General features: G+C 50.5%; 1 protein-coding gene across 7 annotated transcripts in view; it reads right to left on the bottom strand.

Annotated features, from left to right (window-relative positions):
• The window catches only part of LTBP1 (latent transforming growth factor beta binding protein 1), a 436,575-nt gene extending 415,511 nt beyond the window's left edge, over positions 1 to 21,064 (bottom strand). For 2 of the 7 annotated variants that reach the window (XM_075536008.1, XM_075536012.1), the window contains exons 1-3: positions 20,497 to 21,060; positions 19,759 to 19,827; positions 19,369 to 19,439 (exon numbers count right to left, since the gene is read on the bottom strand). In XM_075536008.1, coding sequence (XP_075392123.1) covers positions 19,369 to 19,439; positions 19,759 to 19,827; positions 20,497 to 20,930 — 574 coding nt within the window. In that variant the 5' untranslated portion in view covers positions 20,931 to 21,060. Of the gene's footprint in view, positions 1 to 19,368; positions 19,440 to 19,758; positions 19,828 to 20,496 lie in introns of all 7 variants that reach the window. The other 5 variants (XM_075536011.1, XM_075536010.1, XM_075536014.1 and 2 more) reach the window with 5 other exon arrangements.

Raw genomic sequence — 21,064 nt, 5'->3', positions numbered from 1 at the left:
CATAGGATCCCAAGCCGCCCCTTCCTGTTGTGAGGGCATGCACTGAAGAAGACTAACCTGTTTTGTCGTGTTGTAACCACTGAACACAGTTCCCCGAAACTTGACCCCACATCACTGAACCAAACACCAATGTGCCGCAGAACCCCGAGGTTGTGAAACAATACAATGTTTGAAAAGCCAAGGACATCATCCTTGGCTTCCAACCCCTTCTGCCAAAGTTACAATAGTTCAGAAGGTTTTATTTTTTCCAGTTTAGAGGAAAGGGTCTTTTTATCAATCTAAGAAAGATAATTAAACATTCAAGTCGCTAAAAATCAAGTTTATAGAGGGTGGAGGAAAAAAATCAAGTTTATTTGCAATCATAACTGTGTGATGAACCAAAAATCATGATCCCCCTAATTCTGGGCATCTCAGGTCCATTAAAAAAAATCCTTGGAAACTGATTGTGGTAGCAATTCTGCTGGATGTGATTTAATATATTTATTAATCCATATATAATTAGCTTGAACCCTCTTTAACTGTGGGCAAATATTAAAAGTACAGAGCAGAGCAGTATGATGTCAAATTTTCTGTGTTGTAACTTTTAGCAACAATTTCTGGGATAGGAGATACAAAGTAAGACGAGTAACCAACTAAAACAAAAGAAAATAAGCAGTTACTTCTTCTCAAAGACAAATTTTGCCACACTTTCAAGACGTTGTTACAGCTATGTTTTATTAACTGTGCAATCCTACGTGTGAGCCAGAGTAGTAGCTATTAGAATCTTTGAAAAATGAACTGTTTATCTGTGAGAGATGAAGCATCCACCGGGAACAAACACCACATGTTTCCCGAGAGGAAGCAGGGCACCCACCAGCCTTCAGCAGCAGCGAAGACAGAGAGACACACAGATCGCTGCCTTGAATCAACGCCAACTCCTGGTGTCCTGGTGATAGATATACAACACGACAAAACACTGTGCAGTCCTGCATCCAACTCACAATTGCCAGGATGCTACCACTTCAGCCACTGTGCCAATCCATCTCACCCAGGTAGCCAGTTCACACCCCCTGTCCTTCTCGCTCACCACAGGCAATGTCTCCCTCCAGCAACCAAGGTCTCCGGATGCCATGTCCAAAGCAAGCAAGTAGGGGGATGTGTTTTTGGTTGCTTGTTTCAAATCATTTTACTGGGGACTCATACACTCTTATAGCAATCCACATATGCATCCATTGTGTCATGCACCTTTGTACATTTGTTGCCATCGTCATTTTCAAAACATTTTCTTTCTACTTGAGCTCTTGGCATCAGCTCATCATTTTGTCCCCTCCCTCCCCCACACCCTCCTTTCCTCCTGAACCCTTGATAATTTATTTTTAAATTTTTTTCATGTCTTACACTGACCATTGTCTCCCTTCACCCACTTTTCTGTTATTCATCCCCCTGGGAGGGGATTATATGTGGATCATTGGGAGCGGTTTCCCCTTTCTGGCCCCACCTTCCCCTTACTCTCCTGTTACTGCTACCATCATTTAGGGTGATGTTTCCATTGGCTCATATTTTGGAAGTAGATCACCAGGCATTTCTTCCTAATTTATCCCAGTCTAGAAGCTCCTCTGATATCTGACCACCCTGAGTGACCATGCTGCTTGAAATATCAGTGGGATATGGTCCAGCAACATAGAAACACACAGGCCACCACAAACTGCCAGAGGGCTGGCAGTAAACAGTTCAAGGGGTGAGTAATTTCTTCGTGGAAAACTTTTACATCTGCCTCTATGTGTCACCGCAAAGCTTAATTTAAATTGTCTCCTGCCCAAAAGAAAATGTGCTGTACAGACAGGTAAGAATCTTAATACAAAACTGAGTCATACAATGACTCAAGAAACAGAACATTTTTCTCCACACGGCTGCCTTATCCTGCTGTGTGGTGAATTGCAGGGTGCCAGCTGATGACCAACCCCATACACATTCATTAACACTTGATAAAACAGTCACTGAAAAAGGGACTTGACAAACATGTAGGGAAAACATCCCGATTTAAAGAAACGCAGATACCTAGTGATAGCCATTCCCTAAAGCAGTCTCCACAAAAGCAAGAGGAAGTAAATATGAACCAAAACCAGACTCACTGCCATCGAGTCAATGCCAACTCACAGAGACTTTCAAGGACAAGGTGGAACTGCCCCTGTGGGTTTCTGTTCCTACCTGTTGACAGGAGCAGAAAACTTCACCTCTCCCATGGAACAGCTGGTGGTTTCAAACTGGTGACCTTGTAGTTAGCAGTCCAACATGTAACCACTGCACCACCAGGCCGCCAACCTAAGTCAATAGTAAACAATGGTAGGACTCCAACCTCACAGCATTGAGCTTCGGAAAACTCACTCCACGGGTTTCTAAGAGAAATCTTTTCAAGGAAACTCCGTTCATATTCTGTAACAAAGTAGACTGGAGACCTTTTTCCTGTAAGTATTTTAAATGCCCTAAGCTTTGTCTCCACGTACAAGTAGGCGTCACATAGTGACCATCCATTTACTGGTCAATTGCAGACACCCGTAGTCTCCTAAGTTTTGTTTTGTTAACAGAAAGCTATCCTCCTTTTGATTACTAATTTTCTTAATGGTTTTAGACACTGAATCCCGATTATTGTAGCACTGGACTACAGGGGAGACAGGCAGGTGAGGCAAAGGGCGTGGCTCTGGGTACCGGCTCTCCACTAGGTCTGGTGGCTACTGGGCCTGGCTGCTCCTGCTGCTCAGGTGGCGGGGCAGGGGCCAGGCATGGGCACACGCGATTCTCTCCTCACTGATTCCTCTCACAGCGAGTTTCTCCCCCATTCACATCCACTCCTCTGGCCTCCGCCAGCAGCCACAGCCGCAGAGACAACCAGAAGCAGGCTCCAACAGGGTTTCAATCTAGTTCTCGCACAACATCCACAATACACAATGCCCTGTCACAGACTCTATCGTGGCCGCTCATCAGTGCGTGCCTATAATGTAACATGAATATTCAAATTTTAAAATTAAACATGAGCTCTGGAAGTATTCCAATGCCACGGAAGGCCAGAGATCATCATAATAACCAGTAAACAATGGAGACGTTGAGCTTACTGGCCAGTGGCCTCAATCAACTGCAAATGCCAAGAGAACTGGCAGGGCGCAGTACACATCAGATCAGCAAAGCAGCTCCCAAAAGAGTAAAATGCCGAGCTTGTATTTGGTTATTATTATTGCTTCGACCTCACTAGGAGCTAATACTCACCTTGGTGAATGCCAGGTACTGGTACACCAGGGGAGCCCTGGGGAGGCAGTGAGTGATGTATTGGTCTGATCACAGCAAGATCGGCAGTTCTAAACCACCACATGCTCCGTGGGAGAAAGATGAGGTTTTCTGCTCTGTAACGAATTACAGTCTGAGAAATCCACAGAGGAAGTTCTCTGTCTTCTAGCATCACTATGTAAGAATTGACACACAACGGCAGGGAGTTTGTTAAGCTTCTGCGTACATGGAGGCTTCAAACAGTTCAGAGAAAAAATGAAATTAAAAGATAATGGAACTTTTCCAGAACTTTTCGAAGCCCTCTCCTAGATCCCAGATATTAACTGGTTCACTCTTTCTCATCAATCCTCAGAGTGGTTAGGAAGGCTGAATGAGTGAACGTGGAAATTGTAACACTGCAGCACGTTGTAGAGTACCATGGACGGCAGAAGAACAAACAAATTTGTACTGGAAGAAGTACAGCCAGAAGGCTCTTGACAGGTGAGGATGGCCAAACTTCATCTCACATACTTTGGACATGTCCTCGGGAGGGACCAGTCCCTAGAAAAGGGCATCCTGCTTGGTAGAGAGAAGGGCAGAGAACACAAGGAAGACCCCAAAGGTGGATGGATACGTGGCTGCAACAATGGGCTCAACAAAACAGCCGTCCTGCGGCTAGCATGGGAGCAGGCGCTGTTGCCTTCCATTGTGCAGAAGGCGGCTCCGCCCAAAACCATGGCGGCGAACAGCCACCAGCACCCTAGGAGGGGGGTGGTGTGAATCACATTCAAGGCAGCTCTGATTCAGGGTGACCCCACCGACAACGTCACAGAACCCTGCCCGGTGTGGCCCTCCATGGTCACTGGTGTGCTCAAGGCCCGATGAGTGGCCACTGTGTACTTTGAGCGTCCTCCAACCTATTGTGATCCACAATGTGAAACCAGTAAGGGGACAGCCATACGTGACCTCCGCCGCTGCCTCCATCCTTCTTGATCTACCTGAGTTAACACCTCTGTTCTCCACTCTGCATCAACCCTGGGCGGCCCAGGAATTTGTTACAATGGCCAGACAGAACTCACAGACAATACTCCCGATTCAGGGAGTTTATGAGGGCAATGAAACAGGGGACCACAGTCAGGATCAGGAAACAGTAGGGATACAGCCATCAGTTCAAAACAGCGCGTCTCCAGTAGCCACGTCTCTCTCTAGTCCTCATTCTCTCGGCCATGTGGTCCCTGCCTCGGCGGATCCCAGCCTCACAGGGGATCACAGTCCTGAATCTCTAGGTCGCTCTCATGGTTCCAGTGCCAGCCTGGTTCCGTAACCCTGTCCCGGGTTCCATACCACAGTCTCTGGTCCTCTGCCATGTCAGACAGAGATCTCCAACGTGCTCTTCTCCCAATAGTCCTGGCATCTCTCCCTTTGTCCCAGATGGCTCTTATACAGAGAGGAAAGGCCTAAATCAGCAGTTCTCAACCTGTGGGTCACGACCCCTTTTGGGGTCAAACAATCTTTTCACAGGGATCGCCAGATTCATCACAGTAGCAAAATGACAGTGATGAAGCAGCAACGAAAACAATGTTATGGTTGTGTGGGGGGTGGGTCACCACAACATGAGGAACTGTATGAAAGGGTCGCGGCATTAGGAGGGTTGAGAACCACTGGCTTAAGTGTCTTTTAGCAGACCACATGCCCCAAGGGAACAAAAGGTGTGATGCGGTCTGCCCCCTCTACTAAAGTCAGGCCTTGATCCCTCCTCAATCCTGTCCGGTAGCATATCAGACACTCCCTCCGAAGCCGGGTTCTAGGCACAGCCTGGAGTCATCACCACACGGAGACTTATGGCTAGAAGGCCTGTTAACTGAGCACGTCCCACAGACTTACATTGACTAATGTTCAGGAGTAGCTCATCAGGGCTTCTTCCTCTCCTTTGTCCATCATGACTGACCCTGCCGGTGTTTGAAATCCCAGCGGCGTGCCTTTCAGCTTCCCGGCAGTGCACCAGGCCGTGTGTTACCCTACAAGATGGCGGGTGGTCCATGACCAAGACTCTAGCAGTGAAAATAACTGGGGTCCAGAGAGCCTTGAAGGACAGAAGCAGGATTGAGCCGAGTTTGGCCCCTCGCCCACCGCAGTGTTCATCAGTCTCTCAAAACCGAGCGCCCTACGCCAATGACAGGTCTGGGCTGTGCCTGCTCCTCTGAGCCTGTGCACCTGGCCAGTTCCCAGTGCCCGGGGAACCGGGGACTTGTTCCCCAAACACCTCAACGGCTGGCACACCCTGAACTTGGATGTGCCGCTTGTCTGCATTCCAAAGCAAGCAAACTCACTGCCATCGAGTCGCTTCTGACTCATTGCGGCATCCCAGGACAGGGCAGAAATGCCCTTATGGGTGTTTGCGATTCTAACTCTTTACTGGAAAAGCAGTCTCACCTTTCTCCCTGGAAGGGGCTGGTGGCTGCAAACCGCTCGCCTGATCTTGTGGTTAGCTGCCCGACTCGTAACCCCCATGCCAGCAAGGCTCCCTCGCACACCTAGTGTCATAGTCTGTTGAAGCAACCATTTTGTTTTCTTTTCTTCCTCAGGAGATACAAAAGACCTTCTTTCACCTGCAATTGATAGCAGAGAAGGCCCCATGAGCTGCATCTTTCCATCCGAAACAGCTAAGCAGAGCAGCTTCAATGCTGTGGGAGGCGGCAGGAGAGGGGGGGGTGTTGGGGGACACTAATTAGAATCCTGACCTGCCAGGGACAGAAACTCAGGCGCTCCCAGCAGTTTCCAGAAAGAGTGATACAAAGCTGGGATGTGTCCCTGGAGTGTTACCCAGAGCCCCATCTACCCTTGAACTGCGTTCTCCATGTCCACCCTCAGCCCTTCCAGACCTGCCTGCAAGACCCCACCCACCCATGCCCAGGGTCAACCGACTGGCGCACCCTTTCTTGGTGAGGACAATAATATGAGGGGACTTCAACCCGTTTGGGAGAAGCGGAATTCAAAGATAAGGGAATTGCCCCCGCGCTATTTAAAGCTCCCTGGTGCGTGTCTGGCTAGGGAGGCACTGTTTCAATCCATGAGGACAGACTGCGACCCCTGCAACCCTGCGATCCCAGGTAAGAAAGCCCAGCTCACTGAGCCCCAGAAGCAGCTCTCAGTCGGCAGTCGGGCTCGAACCAGAGTAAGCATCTCCCTTGGCCTCTGGGCTGTTTCCCTCAGCCAGTGGTTCTCCACCTTCTTCATGCCGTGACCCTTTCATACAGTCCCTCATGTGGTAGTGACCCCCCACAACCATAAAATTATTGTCATTGCTACTTCATCGCTGTCATTTTGCTACTGTGATGAATCGGGCGACCCCTGTGGAGGGTCGTTTGACCCCCAAAGGGGTTGTGACCCACAGGTTGAGAACCACCGCCCTAAGAGGTGGTGGCATGCAGAGACAAGGTGAGGGTGATCTGGCTTTGAATCAGCTGTGAGGCTCTAACCTCAGGCGGCCCATCTAGGAAACCTGGAAGCGAGTCATGGGCTTGTGGTAGGATTTCCTACAAAAGCCCACGTGGTCCAGTGAGCCATGTGCAACACCACTGGCTCGCAAGGAGGAGGTCTTCCTGCATTGCAGGGGGAAGCAGCGTTGCAGTGCTCGGGTAATCCCACTGAACTGGGCTACTTGATCAGGATGTGACCGATGACCGTCAATACTGACGTAGCACTTCTTTTTCCTCCAAGTCAGTATTCAGTGTATCTTGTGTGTCATTGTGTACCACTGGGGAAATCATAGGCAGAAAGTTATCAAACTTTTTTTTTCCGGTATAAAAAAGCCATCAGTGGCCAAGAGACCCATGGATGTCCCTGCTCTTCTTTCGGCTGTTATTCCCCTGCCCTCTAAAAGGGGGGCTGGACAAACATGACCCTTCAGTTGTCTGATCTGGACTCCAGAGGCCCCCAGGCCAAACCCCCCACCTGCAGGTACAGCTCAACTTAGACACGCCTGGGGGAAGAGTTGCTCTTCTCTTTGGAAAGACCATCAAGAAAGGAGATCTCACAAGATCCTAGGATCGGGGGGCTTTCCAGAGCCGTGTTTTTACTGCCACGCTGAGTGATGGGAAATGTGGGAGGAAAAGACAAAAGGAAAGCCTAACATGGATTCAGTTGCAAGACAGAGAGAGAGAAAGACTTGGCTAAAACCTTTGATAAGATCAGCGGTAGCATGAGATGATCACTAACAAGAAGGCAGAAACAAGCCATCCTATGCTCGTTCAGATACATAGGGCAGAAGGCAAACCCCGACCCCTCTTTACTGGGACATACTCAGGAGTGTGAGCTCTGTAGGTTCACCTTGACCCTGACCACCATATAGCAGGGGAGGGGATTCCTGAAAATGGCATCTTTGAAGAGGCCCCCTGGTAAGATACAATGGGTCTCTACGTGGCCAGAGCAACAGAAAGAGGTGGAAACACTCAGAGAACAAACGGGTCTACAGGACTAACAGTCTCAACCAGCGGTTCTGGACCTTCCTAATGCCGCGACCTTTCATACAGTTCCTCATGTGGTGGTGACCCCCAACCATAACATTATTTTCGTTGCTGCTTCATCACTGGCACTTTGCTACTGTGATGAATCGGGCAACCCCTGTAAAAGGGCCGTTCGACCCACAAAGGGGTCGTGACCCACAGGTTGAGAACCGCTGGTCTATATGAACCATGGCCTCATCCACCCTGAGATCAAGAAGAACTAAATGGTGTCTGGCTACTATTACCAGGCACAGCTGAGACTAACGGGCTCCTGAAGACCCCTGTCCTGAAGTGTTCTTCAAACCCTCAGCCAAAATGATCCCGAGTCACCTTTTCATGAGTAATGAACTCCTTTAAAAAAAATCACCCATGAATCCAAATGGTTAAAAACTACTCTAACACCAAGAGGAGACGGTGAAGGGCTAAGGAAACCAGAAGATGGAAACACTGCAACCAATTACAGGCTCAGAAGCTCACCGGGGCAGTTCTGCCTTGCCCTATGGGGTCGCAATCCATCCCAACCCGATTTGATGACACAGAGTCTGAGTTGTGGTAAGGACAGAACTCGGTTATAAAAATATTAGCAGTTGTTAAAAAAAATAAAATAAGTCCACCCACCTGAGGCTAACCAGTCCCTGTCTCACTGACTCAGACCCACGTGGCCCCCTGGGTGTCGGCACGGCCTGCTCTACAAGGTCCTCCCGGGCTGTCGGGGCCGCAGATCACCAAGGCTCTCGTCCAATACTGAGAATGGCGTTCCTCAGAAATCTATGGTTCTAAAACCATTCCTCAAATTTGGTTCTTCTAGTCTGCATATAGTTAAACACAGAAGGGAAGCACCGGGAAGAGATGATAAAGTTCATTGTATCCAGGCACGGTCAATGCCATACGAAGCAATGATTTAAATAAGCTTTCCAAAACAAATTGCAAGGAGGAAGCATTTTATTTCTTAGAACTAGGCCCTGTTTCTCTTCAACAAGTAGGCAGTTTCCTTGCCTTCATATGCCTTGTAGAAAGGAGGGGAAAAGATCATGTTTGTGAAAGATACATATGAAGAAAAGAGTTCTCAGGACAAGCGGACCAAGTGCTTCCTGAGCTCTGTCTACAAAGGTCTAAAGGACAAACCTAGTCAACATGAGTTTGCTGAAATTCCTACCTGGGCTGTTTCCAAACATCAGGTGCATTCCTACAACAACTTCCAGGACTGAATCAACATGACCTGAGGAACGGCCACGGCAGCACTGGCCTGACCCCTCTCCCTCTGCACTTCCTGGTCTCCGTGTGGGCTGCCAAGGCTGCGGGCATGCTCTGGACCAGAGCTTGCTCTTCCTTTTCCTTTGGGAAATAAGTCCTGGTATCTGGCTCAGAAATAAAATGGCACCTTCACTCGCTGGCTACTTCTATTAATTATGTAATACAGTGCTTTTCACATCCCTCCTGGCCTCTGATATTTGTTCATTTCGGCATGCGTACTTTAAAACGCAAGGTCCCCATCCTCACAATGCACCAAGAGCTTGCTAACAGGAAGGCCCCCTGGGTGTGCCCTTGGTGGATGCAGTTAAGGCAGCAGGGCTGGAGTGGGAATCTGGAGCCTGGATTTGTAACACCTGCCACAGGAGGTGCTTATGTCACAGGTGTTGGCACCACACCTTGAGAACCACAGCCCTGAATAAATGGCACAGATGAGGAAGAAAGGCCTGGATGACCTACTTGTAAGACCTCATAAGAAAGTAGGTTTCCTGGACAATAATCTTTACAGGATCAGAGCACTGTCGTTTGGGTTTTTTTCTACAGAGTAACTGGTGGGTTTGAACTGCCAAACTTTCCATTAGCAGCAGGGCACTTAACCCTATGAATCACAACAGAAATCACCGGAGAGGAAGCCCAGCCCATATGCAAGAAGGCAACCGTGGACTCAGACAACTGGTGACCAGGAAGGGGACAGGAAGCCAGGACAGTGTTTTGATCTACTGTGTATGGCGTTGCCAGAGTTGGAGGTGACCAAATAGCAACTAAAAACAATGACAACAAAAGATATTTGGAAAATGCTCATGGGCATCTGCTTGACATATTGTCCGATTGAACTGTGTATGGGACGAAGATTCCACTAATTAAAACAAAACAAAACCCACTGCCATCAAGTCGGTTCCAATTCATAGTGACCCTGTGCCGAAAAACCAAACCGGTGCCAGTAAATCTATTCCAACTCCAAAGATCAAGAAGGCCTACCTCTTCTATGACTGTAAATCCTAAGGGAGCAGAGAGCCTCATCTTACTCCGACGGAGCAACTGGTGGGTTCGAATCCACCAGTTTATAATTTCTGCTGGTAGCTTTCATCTTTATTAGAATTTCCTCTGACTATACCCCGTCTCCTCTATGTGGCATCTACCTTAATCCATTACCAAAATGCCCCTGAGGTTTCCCCCTGCACCCACTGAAACCACATCAGCCCTGCATCCACATGGCTTTCCATCAGTCCGGCTTCCCATCCGCTGACCAAAGTCGTCCTTTCTTCCACCCCAGCGGAACTCAGAGCGTGTATTCCCAAACCAGCCAATCCATCTCCTAATTCGCAAAACACGGCATTTCGCAAACTGTTTACTTACATCCATGCCAGCAATATTACTCAAATGTGGTGGAGTGAAAAAGCCGTGGGGAATAGTGTTGTTGGCCAAGAGCAGTATTTGGGGATCTAAAATTACAGGGAAAAATCACATAACATTCATTTTACTGAGTCCCAAATCTCTATCAGATGATGTTGAGCAGAAAGATTCTAAAATTGGCAGGGAGGAAGGAAAAGTTGTCTTAGACTTTGGGCCATGCCAGGGCTGCCTACAGAAGAAATAGGATCAGGTGGCATGCCCTGGGAACGGTACCCTAATAAGCACTGTCTGCAGGGCCAGGAGAAGCACACTGAGGAAACGCGGGGAAGGAAAACACACGGACATTGTTGCCAAGAGGTGAGAGTAAACAAGGAAGTGAAGCTGAAGGATTTATACAGTATTGAGAGGACAGCATTTACAGACCGGCAGACTCTGAAAGAGAGTTCAACACAACCTGACTCTCCGTGGTTAGTTAGCATTGCTGGGGCAGACCTGCTTGCAGGTGAAGCCCAAGCCTGAGCTGAGACCACACAAAAGACATCCAGCTCTCAGGGAGCTCAGCCCTGGCCCCTCCCCCCTGGGTCAGCAGAGCAGAGAAGGAGGGAGCCATGATTCTCACTAGGGGGCCTGGGGCACACAAAGAGGGGCGAGTCAATGGCAAAGGGACCCAGGAAGCAGAGTGCTGAGCAGGCAGATGAAGCCCCTGAGCTTGAGCGTTCACACTTGGAGAACATTTTTCATGTATGACCTCATTCAACCGCCCCACGAACCTCTCAATGATGGTCAGGACCATCATCGTCCATGTTTTCCAAATATTAGTTACCTGTCCAAGGTCAAGCAGTCAGGAAGTGTCGGCCAAGGTTGATGTCAAACTCCAAACCAAATTCACAGCAATCTAGTCGTTGCTCACTCAGAAGGACCATCTAGGGCAGGGAGAGCCGTCCCTGTGGGGTCCCGAGACTGTAACTCTTTAGAAGAGAAGAAAGCCTCATGGTTCTTGTGAGGAGCAGCTGGTGGGTTCCAACTGCTGGCCTCGCAGTCAGCAGCCCAAACGCGGCTGCCACGGAGTGCGTTCTGACTCAGGGTAACCCCACATGTGTGGAATACACTTGAGCTCCAGGGAGTTTCCCATGATGGCTTTTGTTTTGTTTGTTGGAAGCAGATTACCAGACCTGGCTTCCAAGGCAGACGTGAATCTCCTGGCTAAGTGACAGGCCGTCTGCACCGCCCGGGGACTCCTGGTGTCGATATAGGAGGCCTGCATTCTGACGCCAAAGACTGTACTGCTAACCACTAAGCAGCACTGCCAGCAGGTCAGGGCAAGCCAACGTGAAAGCACTGAAGGGAAAGAAGAGGAGAAAAACAAGAATGCCACGTCTAAGAGGACCAGGGAGCCGAAGCAGAGTTTCCCTTCTTGCAACCTCTCCGGCTTGGGTCTGAATGTATGCTAAGGCTCGGCACTTAATAGGCGATGTCTAGATGGCATGCTCAATACGTACTAATAAACAGAGAAAATGAATAGGGACACCAGTGTGCATCCATATAAATACAGCTCGGAATACTTTTCCTACATACCCAAACAACCAATTTGTGCCGTACTAACAAATTATGTGCTATTTTCTCTCCACTAGGAGGACAGGAAACCTTATTAGCAAAACGTGTGTTTAGAGCAAGAAACAAACATCATCTCTCCCGGATCTACAAAACATTGTGCTTAATTACCACATCGGGCAACTTTAAATGAGTACCTGTTGGGTACATTATTTTCTACATGCTTGTGTATTTAAAGTATTTTATCATTTAGAATAGATTAATGGAGGGGGTAAAACATCCCATTTGTTTCAAAATGCTTAAACCTTTAAAAAAAATTTAATTATCTATATACGTCAATGAAAAAAAAAATCCTCTCCGCAGCAAACATCTTTGCTCGTCTATGAGGGAACTCTCTGAAATTGAGCTAAACCGATGTTCAAAAGGTTAAGAATGCTTAAGTGCTGATGTTGACATTGAAATTCCCACAGGATGGTCATGAAGACTGTTTGCGGGCGGGGGTCCCTCCTGGCTCCCCAACTCTCTGAAGTGCAGGCAGCCTCCACCTGCATCACCTGGGGAGCTTGTTGGAAAAGCAGCTTCCTGGGCACCACCAACAGCCCAATTCGAAAGGGCATTTTAAACAAACCGCTACACGCTTTTTGCGAGCCTGCCTAGCGTGGTTATAAAACAGAGTGAAGCCGGCCGGAGGCTGAACCCCCAGCCCGTCCCTTCTCCTCTCCCGAACACCCGGAGGCGCAGTCACGGCTCCTAAGTTAGGGAAGGAGCCAAGTGAGCGCTGAAGTCACAGGCAGTGTGGGAGGAGCCCAATCACGAATCCACCCATCCTCCAGTCAGTGCTGGGAAATCCCAAAGCAGGCCGGGTAACCCAAGTGGGGTGCCCCGCCTCACAAAGCTGCCCGCTCAGCACCCTCGGGCTCAGGAAGCAGCATTGTCACTGCGAGCAATGAAAAACAATCTGTATCAGTTAGGGCTGTGGGCACAGTCAAGACCAAGCCGGGCGGGGGCGGGGGCGGGGAGCTCTCAGGGAGAGCTCTACCTACCTTGCCCTCTGGGGTCACTACGAGTCAGCAGTTGAGTTCTGTGGCGGGTGGTGGGAAGAACCCTGAACAACCTCACTCCAGCTGATTCTGACTCATGGGGAGCCCATGGGTGTCAGAGACTTGCACCCCCTAGAGTTCCCCATGGCTGGTTTGTCAATGGATCCCCAAGCATCTCTCTCTCAAGGTGCCGCTGGGTGAACACAGGACCTCACACCTTTCAGTGATCGGCCAGGCTAACCACCAAGGTACTGCTTAGAAAGGGGGTCATCAATACCACCTGCCTCGCCAGGTTTGGGTTAATTCCGTGTGGTCTTGCCCAGGTGGCAGAGCAATTAGGCCTTGCTAACTAAAGCTGCTAAGTGCAGAGAGCCATTAGAAACCAGTCTCTCCCCAGGAGAAAACCGGGCCTTTTACTCCCGTAAAGAGTGGCCGGCTTGGAAACCTACAGGGGCAGGTCTACCCAGTCCTCTAGGGCCGTTAGTTAAGAGCGGGCATCCACTCAATGGAGGTGAGTCTGGTTGTCTGGTTTAGTTCACTACACAGTGCTGTGGCGAAAATGCTCTCAACAGGCACTGAAGCACTCCCCCACTTCACCCCCCTCATCAGCACTCCTCCACGCCCCGGGGCATCTTGGTCAGGTTCAAGCACTGGCACGGCCCTCGTTCACTGCTAGGAAAGTTTGGGGGGCAAAATCTGCATTTTAAGGCAGCTTTCATTTGAGCTCCTGAATATATATGTGGAACACCCAAGCCCGGTGACAGGGTCAGAAATAGCAAACGGCTTCTTCCTTTCAAGAGTCACCCAGAGCAGGAGTGGGGCACGGGAAACTTCCACCCAGCAGGCCAGGCGGAGAGAGGGCCAGCATGGCCAGGCTGGGCCACAGGCTGGGGCGGGCTTCGACAGAAGGTTCGCGTACTACGGTAACCTCCAATTTATGGTTTCTAAATGTGTGTTTTAACTCCTGTTGCGAACACATAGTTGACCCAATGTGAACTTGACCTCTGGATCCTCCTGCCTTCTCTGGCCTGTCTGTGCAGCACAGCATGATTTTCCAGCCCACCCTCCCGCTCTTACTGCCCCCCCAAGTCCCCCAACACACACACATCCCGACTGGGGCCGGCAGCTCCTAGGGTAAAAGCTCACTGCAGATCTATTGGCAAAGCAAGCAGCTGCCAGTAGCCGCGGCAGGCAGGAGAAGAATGTGCACCCATTCTGGGCCCGCCCGGCTCCCCAGCTGGGCCAGCACTGCGCCAAGCCAACAGGGACAGGCGAGAGACCCCAGAGAGTCATCTCATTGCCTGGAACTCTAGCTGCCCAACAGCCTACAGGATGAGATCGCCATGGGCCCAGGAGGGGTAGCACTATACGTGTCGGGGTCTCCCCTGTACATCACTTAAAATTCTATGGGTTGGTTTCTTGGTTTGGGTTTTTAAGTTCTTTTATTTAAAAAAGAAAGAAAGCAGTGTGGGCTGGGTGCCAATGGAAAAGCAATGGAATATCGATTCTCTGTTTCTGGCTCCGGAGGGAACAAGTCAGTGGATGTGCCATGAGTTGAGTGAGTAAAAGCAGACCCTCCACCCCCTACCGCTGGCTGCGTTTCACCTCTATTCATAGATCCTGGCACAGGGGGGAAAGCTAACCAGATATCCACTAAGTAAATGTAAGAACCATCAGTGCATCCCAGAGGGCCCACCGTGCACCACTCACCCGCTCGGGGTTCCTGTCTACCCCTCCGTCCCACCGCCCTGCAGCTCGGCCTCACACCAGCCTCTCCTTTATCCTCCTGTGCCGCCCAGCCCCTGGTCCAGTCTCTTCATGAAAGCCTCGCCCCCTGGCAATGCCTCTCTCTGGCCATGCTCACCCTAAGAGGAGGCAAAAAGATAGGAGGAACCCAAGCAGGGGCAGGACTCAGTGTGGACCGTGGCAAATTGTACACATGTGGGGGAGGCAACAATGTTACATATTAGGGGTTTCATTCCCCACCCTCAAGGCCCACCTATCAGTGTGAACTTTGGGGAAAGAGAAACAAAGGTGGTCTCCTCTGGTCTGGCCCCAACCTGGTATTCCTGTCAACATTCACTCAAGATGAACAAGTAGCATGCATGACCTGTCTCGTGGTATAATTTCAACTCCGAGAGACCCACACACAAGAGTACCTGGGAAAACAATATGAGCCTGCAACTGGGCAGCTCTGAAAGGTGAGTGGGCAGCGAGCACCAAGGCCTACCTGGGCGGATGGACACAGCCAGTCTTTGCCCCTGGCTGTGTAAGTGGGCTTCCCCCTTGTTTCTCGTGTCTCTGATGGGCAAATTGGGGCCCACTAGCTCTTCAGTCATCAGAAGCATTATTCTGCGTACCATGTAAATGTAGGTTCAATTGACGAAGCGCAGCCCCAGCTGGCTCTCAGGGGCACCTTCTTACCTATCCTTCGTTAGATAAGGAAACACTGAACAACATGAAGTCATCAAATCTCCTATGCAGAAACTGTTCACGCCCACTGCACGTGACGTATGTACACTGAAACCCTTCACCTAGCGAGTCTCCCAGCATGATGACGGTGAGGAGACTTCCGGGGGTGCACACGGATGTGTGTGCACATTTAATGATGACTCCCATCTTAAGGGGGGCACTTTAAGCTCCCGCGTCATTGGGTTTTGTGTTTTCATAAGAAACAAACTACACTGAAACATAATTTCTCCCTATCTGCATAATAAAGGAGAGAAAGAAGCGACCACAAGTCAATGTAGTCTGCATCTACACAGCACTTCTATGTGCTGCCAGTTAGTCACAAAACCTGGGTCTTGGGTATTGCTTTTCCCCCATTTGAAAACCGGATATTTTCCCTTTAAGCAGCAAACTGGTCTAAAAACTCTGGAGACCCCCTAAGCAATTGAATACATTATTTTAAATAAACTATTCAGTGGTAGAAAACAATTCAGACCACTTTGAAGCTATAATGTAAAAGGCATCTGCATCTACACTATTAAAGAGAGAGGGGGGAAAATAGAGAGATCTGGAAAAACACTGGGGGCTGGGGGGTGGAGAAGCAAGCTGATGCAGAAAGGAGCAGAATGTCTTTGACCCCATCCAATAATGAACACTAGGGACTTTCTGTGGTTTCTTCAATCCTTTCACATACATTCGCTTTCACCATGATGCCTGCCACAATCTTGTGATCAAGGTTGGAGCACTGTCATTTCTGGGTGGGAAAATACAGGCTCAGAGTGAGCATGTGAATTTCCCAAGAACACACACCTGCTGGAGATGTCGGGATTTGAACTTGGGTCGGAGCAGCATGATGTCAGGAGACTTTGTTGACATCATACTGCTAAGGCCACAGATACAGGTTTCACAGTTTCAGCAGTAAACCAGAGGAGACGTCTGAAGGCAGAAGGGTCCCCCATCACTCGTGCCTTCCCAGACCCAGAAAGCAAGTCCCCTGCTGAGAAAATACCCATCTAATTAGATATCACTTTGAGTCTAAGCACTGACCTACCCCAAGCATCACTTTAAAAACACATATTCCTGAACAGCGTTATCATCTCAGTTCCTAACATTTGGACATGAATTTGCATAGGCAGGTGATGTTGCATTACTTAGATCCCAGACAACCCACCTTACAGGAAGTTTATAGGAACCAGAAAAAAAACTAACACAAACCAGTCAGAGGCACGTGGAGCATGAATTTTAAAATTAAATAATTCTGTGACTTCCTCTGTAAGTCTGCACTGACTGCTTAGTCCTAGCTTTCTGACTGGTTTGCATTCTCTGCCTCTTCCTAGCAGGGTTACCAGAGGCCAAGCACATCGGACCAAGGCACACACAGCCCTGCCTCCTCAGTTCTGGACACTCGCCTTCCTGATCTCCTTCGTCCCTCAGACAACGTAAGGAGAGGACATTCTCCTCGTTCCAGGGGTCAGCCACCTGCATCTCCTGTCAAGTCCACTTCTTAAAGCCTTAGAGTCGCAGGCATCAAAGGCTCACCTACCCTCAGGAAAAGTCCTATGCTGTGGTTTGCCTCTTCCAGAGTCCCTGGGCAGCTGAAAAGTTGGCAGTTCAAACCCACCTCAGGGGCCTTAGAAGACAGACCTGCTTCTGAAAGGGCACATCCTGGAGAACCCCATGGCTACTCTGCAAAAAATCGCAAGAGAAGATACTGGATAGAAGGGGAGAGAACTCTCAAAAGAGACGAGGCTTGCTGGTTGAAGAGAGACTGGTGGGACCCTTGGGCAACCTTCAAGTCTGGAACTGAACTCACCTCCATGTTAGAATAACCACCCATTTTAAGATCCAAGGGCTGTAATGACAAAGTGCAGAGGTCTCTGAAAGGAGGAGGGAGCGAGACAGGAAACACTGGGAAGACGAAGGATGCACGATGGTACACTGAGGGGACTGCAAGGGATGAGTAGAAATGAGATGTGCATAAACATATAAAACTGATGCCCTGATGTGTAAATCTTCACCGAACGCAGAGTAAACATTTAAAGGCAGGTGCGTACACACACACCCCAGAACTCTACTCTGCAGAAGGTGTTTCCCATTTTAAGATAAGGAGTTGGGGACCAAGGGTGAATCAGCCCTGATCAATTCTAACTTCCAGAAAATGGTGACACATTGCCAGAAGACTCTAAGAATTTAAGAACTGAGAAACTAAGTCTGAATCTAAACTGCGTCTACTCTCCTACCTGTCTGATTCAGTAGTGGGTGTTCAGTGCTCGGGAAGTGGATTGAAGCCCCCGCTCTGTGGCCAGTCCTGGTGGATCACGGTCCAATCAGAGCCCACCTGGATCTTCCTTTCTAAGAATTAAGCTGCCACATCAAGCCCCTCCCTTCTGTTTCCTTCAATGACTGAAGACTTTTCCCCCAGAACAAGTTTATGAGAATGACTGTACTAGAAAATGTTTCTATTATGTCCACCAAATCCAAACCAGGTACAAGGCAAAGTACTCAGCTAGATTTATTATAAGGAATACGAAGAAGCAGCTGAAATACTAGATGATTCCAATCCACATCCATCCTGTGAGGGCGCTGGCTGGATGCAGAGAACACCTGCAAAGGCTCAACTCTGGCCACATCGAAACAAGGTTTTATTTCCAATTAGCACCAGATTTGGTACAAGCTTGTTCAGGGGAGCCGTGCGTCTTAGCTTAATCTTTAACTTCATCATACACGGGGAAACTATTTTTTCTGACGTTCCTAGATCTGCATGCCCCATAAATAATTTTTTTCCCCTAAGACTGAAACCCTGCTAAACATGTACTAACTCCTATGAGGCACAAGTGGGAAGTCGCACTGGTGAGTGCCTCCTAAGAAGCAATAGGCCTCAAGGGTGGGAGCTGCGGAGACCGTTTTCAGACAATGTAAAGAACTCTTGATGTTTCATTCCGTGATCACACCAGGAGCCGGCGAGTCAACGCCAACCTACCTACAGAGGGCTCCCTGTGTGTCCGAGAGCAACGCTGTTCCAGAAGGTTTCCAGTGGCTTATTGTTTTAGAAACAGACTGTCAATCCTTCCTTCCGAGGCATTCCTGTCTGATTCTCACCCCCGACATGTTGGTTAAGAGCCAAGCACACTAACCACGGCACCAGCCAGGATGCCCGGCTGCCATCAAGCCCATGCTGATCCCTAAACCAAATCCAAACACCATGCTATCAAGATGATTCTAACTCAAAGCGACCCTGTCGGACAGGGTAGAAATGCCCTTGGGGGGGTTTCAAGACTGTAACTTCAGGGATAGGAAATCCCATCTTTCTCCCTCGGAGAAGCTGGTGGTTTTGAATTGCTGACCTTTAGGTTAGCAGCCCAACTCGTAACCATTACGCCACCAGGGCTCCTTTCAAACTCCTACCAGACCTAAATAGGTTTCTGAAGCTGTTAAGTCCTTACGGAAGAAGGCAGCCTCCTCTGTCCTGTGGTTGGTTTGAACCATTGACCTTGCAGTCAGCAGTCCAATGAATACCCAGCAATGCCACCAGGGGTCCTTCCATTCCAGAACAGCGATACCTTCCCCGTTTCCGACTGTCACCTTAAAAAATGCTCCCTTCTTGGTATTGGTGTTTAAGGGAATTGGATTGTTTCTGCCCTATTTCATATCCCCCAGCAGAATTCCTTTTCCCTCCCTTCTGATTTGGAGGAATAACAGACCAATTAATACCTCAGTTGCATCCAGAGGAATCCCGGCTGGATGGCCCTGGTTCGATACAAGGCATTTGCCGCGCGTGGCACTGATAGTGCACAGCTCCCTCAACCCAAAGCCTCTCCTGTGTGGTAGTGAAGGACACAGATGATGCAGGCATCCACTTGACAATTCCTCTGGTCGACTCCCCACATCAGCATCCGCCCCCTGAGAGTGACCACTGTGGGATCTCCCATGTGAACATCCCCAGGTGGCCTACTGTCCAGGCCACTGTGACCATGGCAACTTACGTTTGGTGCACCTCTGGGAGCCAGGAGCCTTACTCCAGCCGTGGCAGCACTCCCCTCCGCAGACATTGACCCTGAAACAAGACAAGGGCCCTGAGTCCAGCAGAAGCAACAGTCTCTGTTCAAGACCTCAAAGTTTACAAGAATTTCTTGAGATCCCAGCCTCTTGCTTCCGCATCTCTCTGGACTGAAGGCAGCCTTAAGGGGCGCCCTGGATGCCCACACCAAAGGCGTGCAGCTAAGCTGGGAGGTTACAGCCTATCATGGAAGCAGGAGAACCAAAAGTCTCCATGACCCAATGCTAGATAGCAGTAAGAAGGGCTTCCAAATAAGAGTGTTCAGACCCAAAATAAAAGTAGAGCCAAGTTTATTTTGTGTTTTATTGGCACCCACATTTTAAATTGAAACTGAGTTTTAGAGAGGTGTCCAAAAGCGGGTGAGGTCACAGACTTCGAATCACCCCTGGGGGAAAAAAACAAACACCAAGTAAGCAAAATAAGTCTCCCCCTCCCTCCCAGTGCGTGTGTGTGCACGTGCACACACACACATTCAACCTGTGATTAATAGGAGGCAGAGGCCCCGGCAGAGAGATGCTTTATGAAGTCTCAATATCAGAAACTTTCCGACCCAAACCTCTTCTCAATGCAAATGCAAACAGACACCACTTCAAAGAAAGCAGACCCCACAGGTGGTGCAGGGAAGCCCACTCCTACCCTTTTCTAGGCTGCCACAACCCAGTAGCCAGCTCTTCCCAACCCGCCTGCCCCCAACACATCAGCTGGGGGTGAATGCACGCCGAGTTGCGGGGCGCAGATTAATTGATGCTGAGGGATTAAGTTGTAGTGATTTCATGTTTACGCCCATCTTCTAGTAGCGGGCTGGCGCTGCGCGAGGTTACGCCCCAGGCAGCGATGCCTTTTGTATTTTCCCGCAGCTCAGTAACAATGCCCAGTAAACTGAGGCTCGCTCGCACTTCCTGGGCTTCCCCACATCCACGCTTCCCCTCGCTTGAAGGCCAGCAGAGTCGGGGAAGGGCAACGCCGCCTCCCCGCGCCCCAGGCCCCCTGACCCCGAGGGCCCCCGGCCGACCGGCCCAGGGCGGGAGGGAGAGAGGGGGGGCTGTGGGCTCACCCCTGCAGCTGCTGCTTCGGGTGAACCTGCAGCCGGGAGCCGCCGCCGCTCCGAGTCCCGTGCAGCACTTTGGAGCGCACCAGCGGCCCGCCGTGCCTGGCGAACGGGCCGGCCGCCGGGGGGCCGGCTGGCTGCGGCGGGAGCTGCGCGCCGCTGGCCGCGGGGCGCGCCGGCTCGGGCGGCGGCCGGAGCCCCGGCAGGGCTGCGCCGGCCGGCGGGCTGGTGCGCCGGGTCCGCTCCGGCGGGGCGCCGGCGCCCGGCGAGCTGCGGCTGTACCTGGCGTTGAGCGCGACGCTGAAGGGCCGCGGCCGCGGCGCCGCGGGGCCCGGGCCCGGGCGCACCACGTACGTGATCCGCCGCACCCGGCCGTGCGCCGAACACGCGAGCAGCCCTGCCCAGAGCAGCAGCCCCCACCTGAGCCAGGCCCCCGCCATCGCGGCCCGCGCCGGCGCCGCCGCCCGCGCGCGTTCCGGCCCCCGGCCGGCCCCGGCTCCTCGCCGCAGAGCCCGGGGAAGCGCGAGCAGGGAGACCCGCGGGCCGGAGAGGGAGATCTGCGGGCGGCTGAGCG

The sequence above is a fragment of the Tenrec ecaudatus genome, chromosome 17 (assembly GCF_050624435.1).
Source record: "Tenrec ecaudatus isolate mTenEca1 chromosome 17, mTenEca1.hap1, whole genome shotgun sequence".
Taxonomy (NCBI): domain Eukaryota; kingdom Metazoa; phylum Chordata; class Mammalia; order Afrosoricida; family Tenrecidae; genus Tenrec; species Tenrec ecaudatus.
The sequence above is the reverse complement of the archived record's forward strand: the minus strand, read 5'-3'. Positions and strand labels throughout refer to the sequence as shown.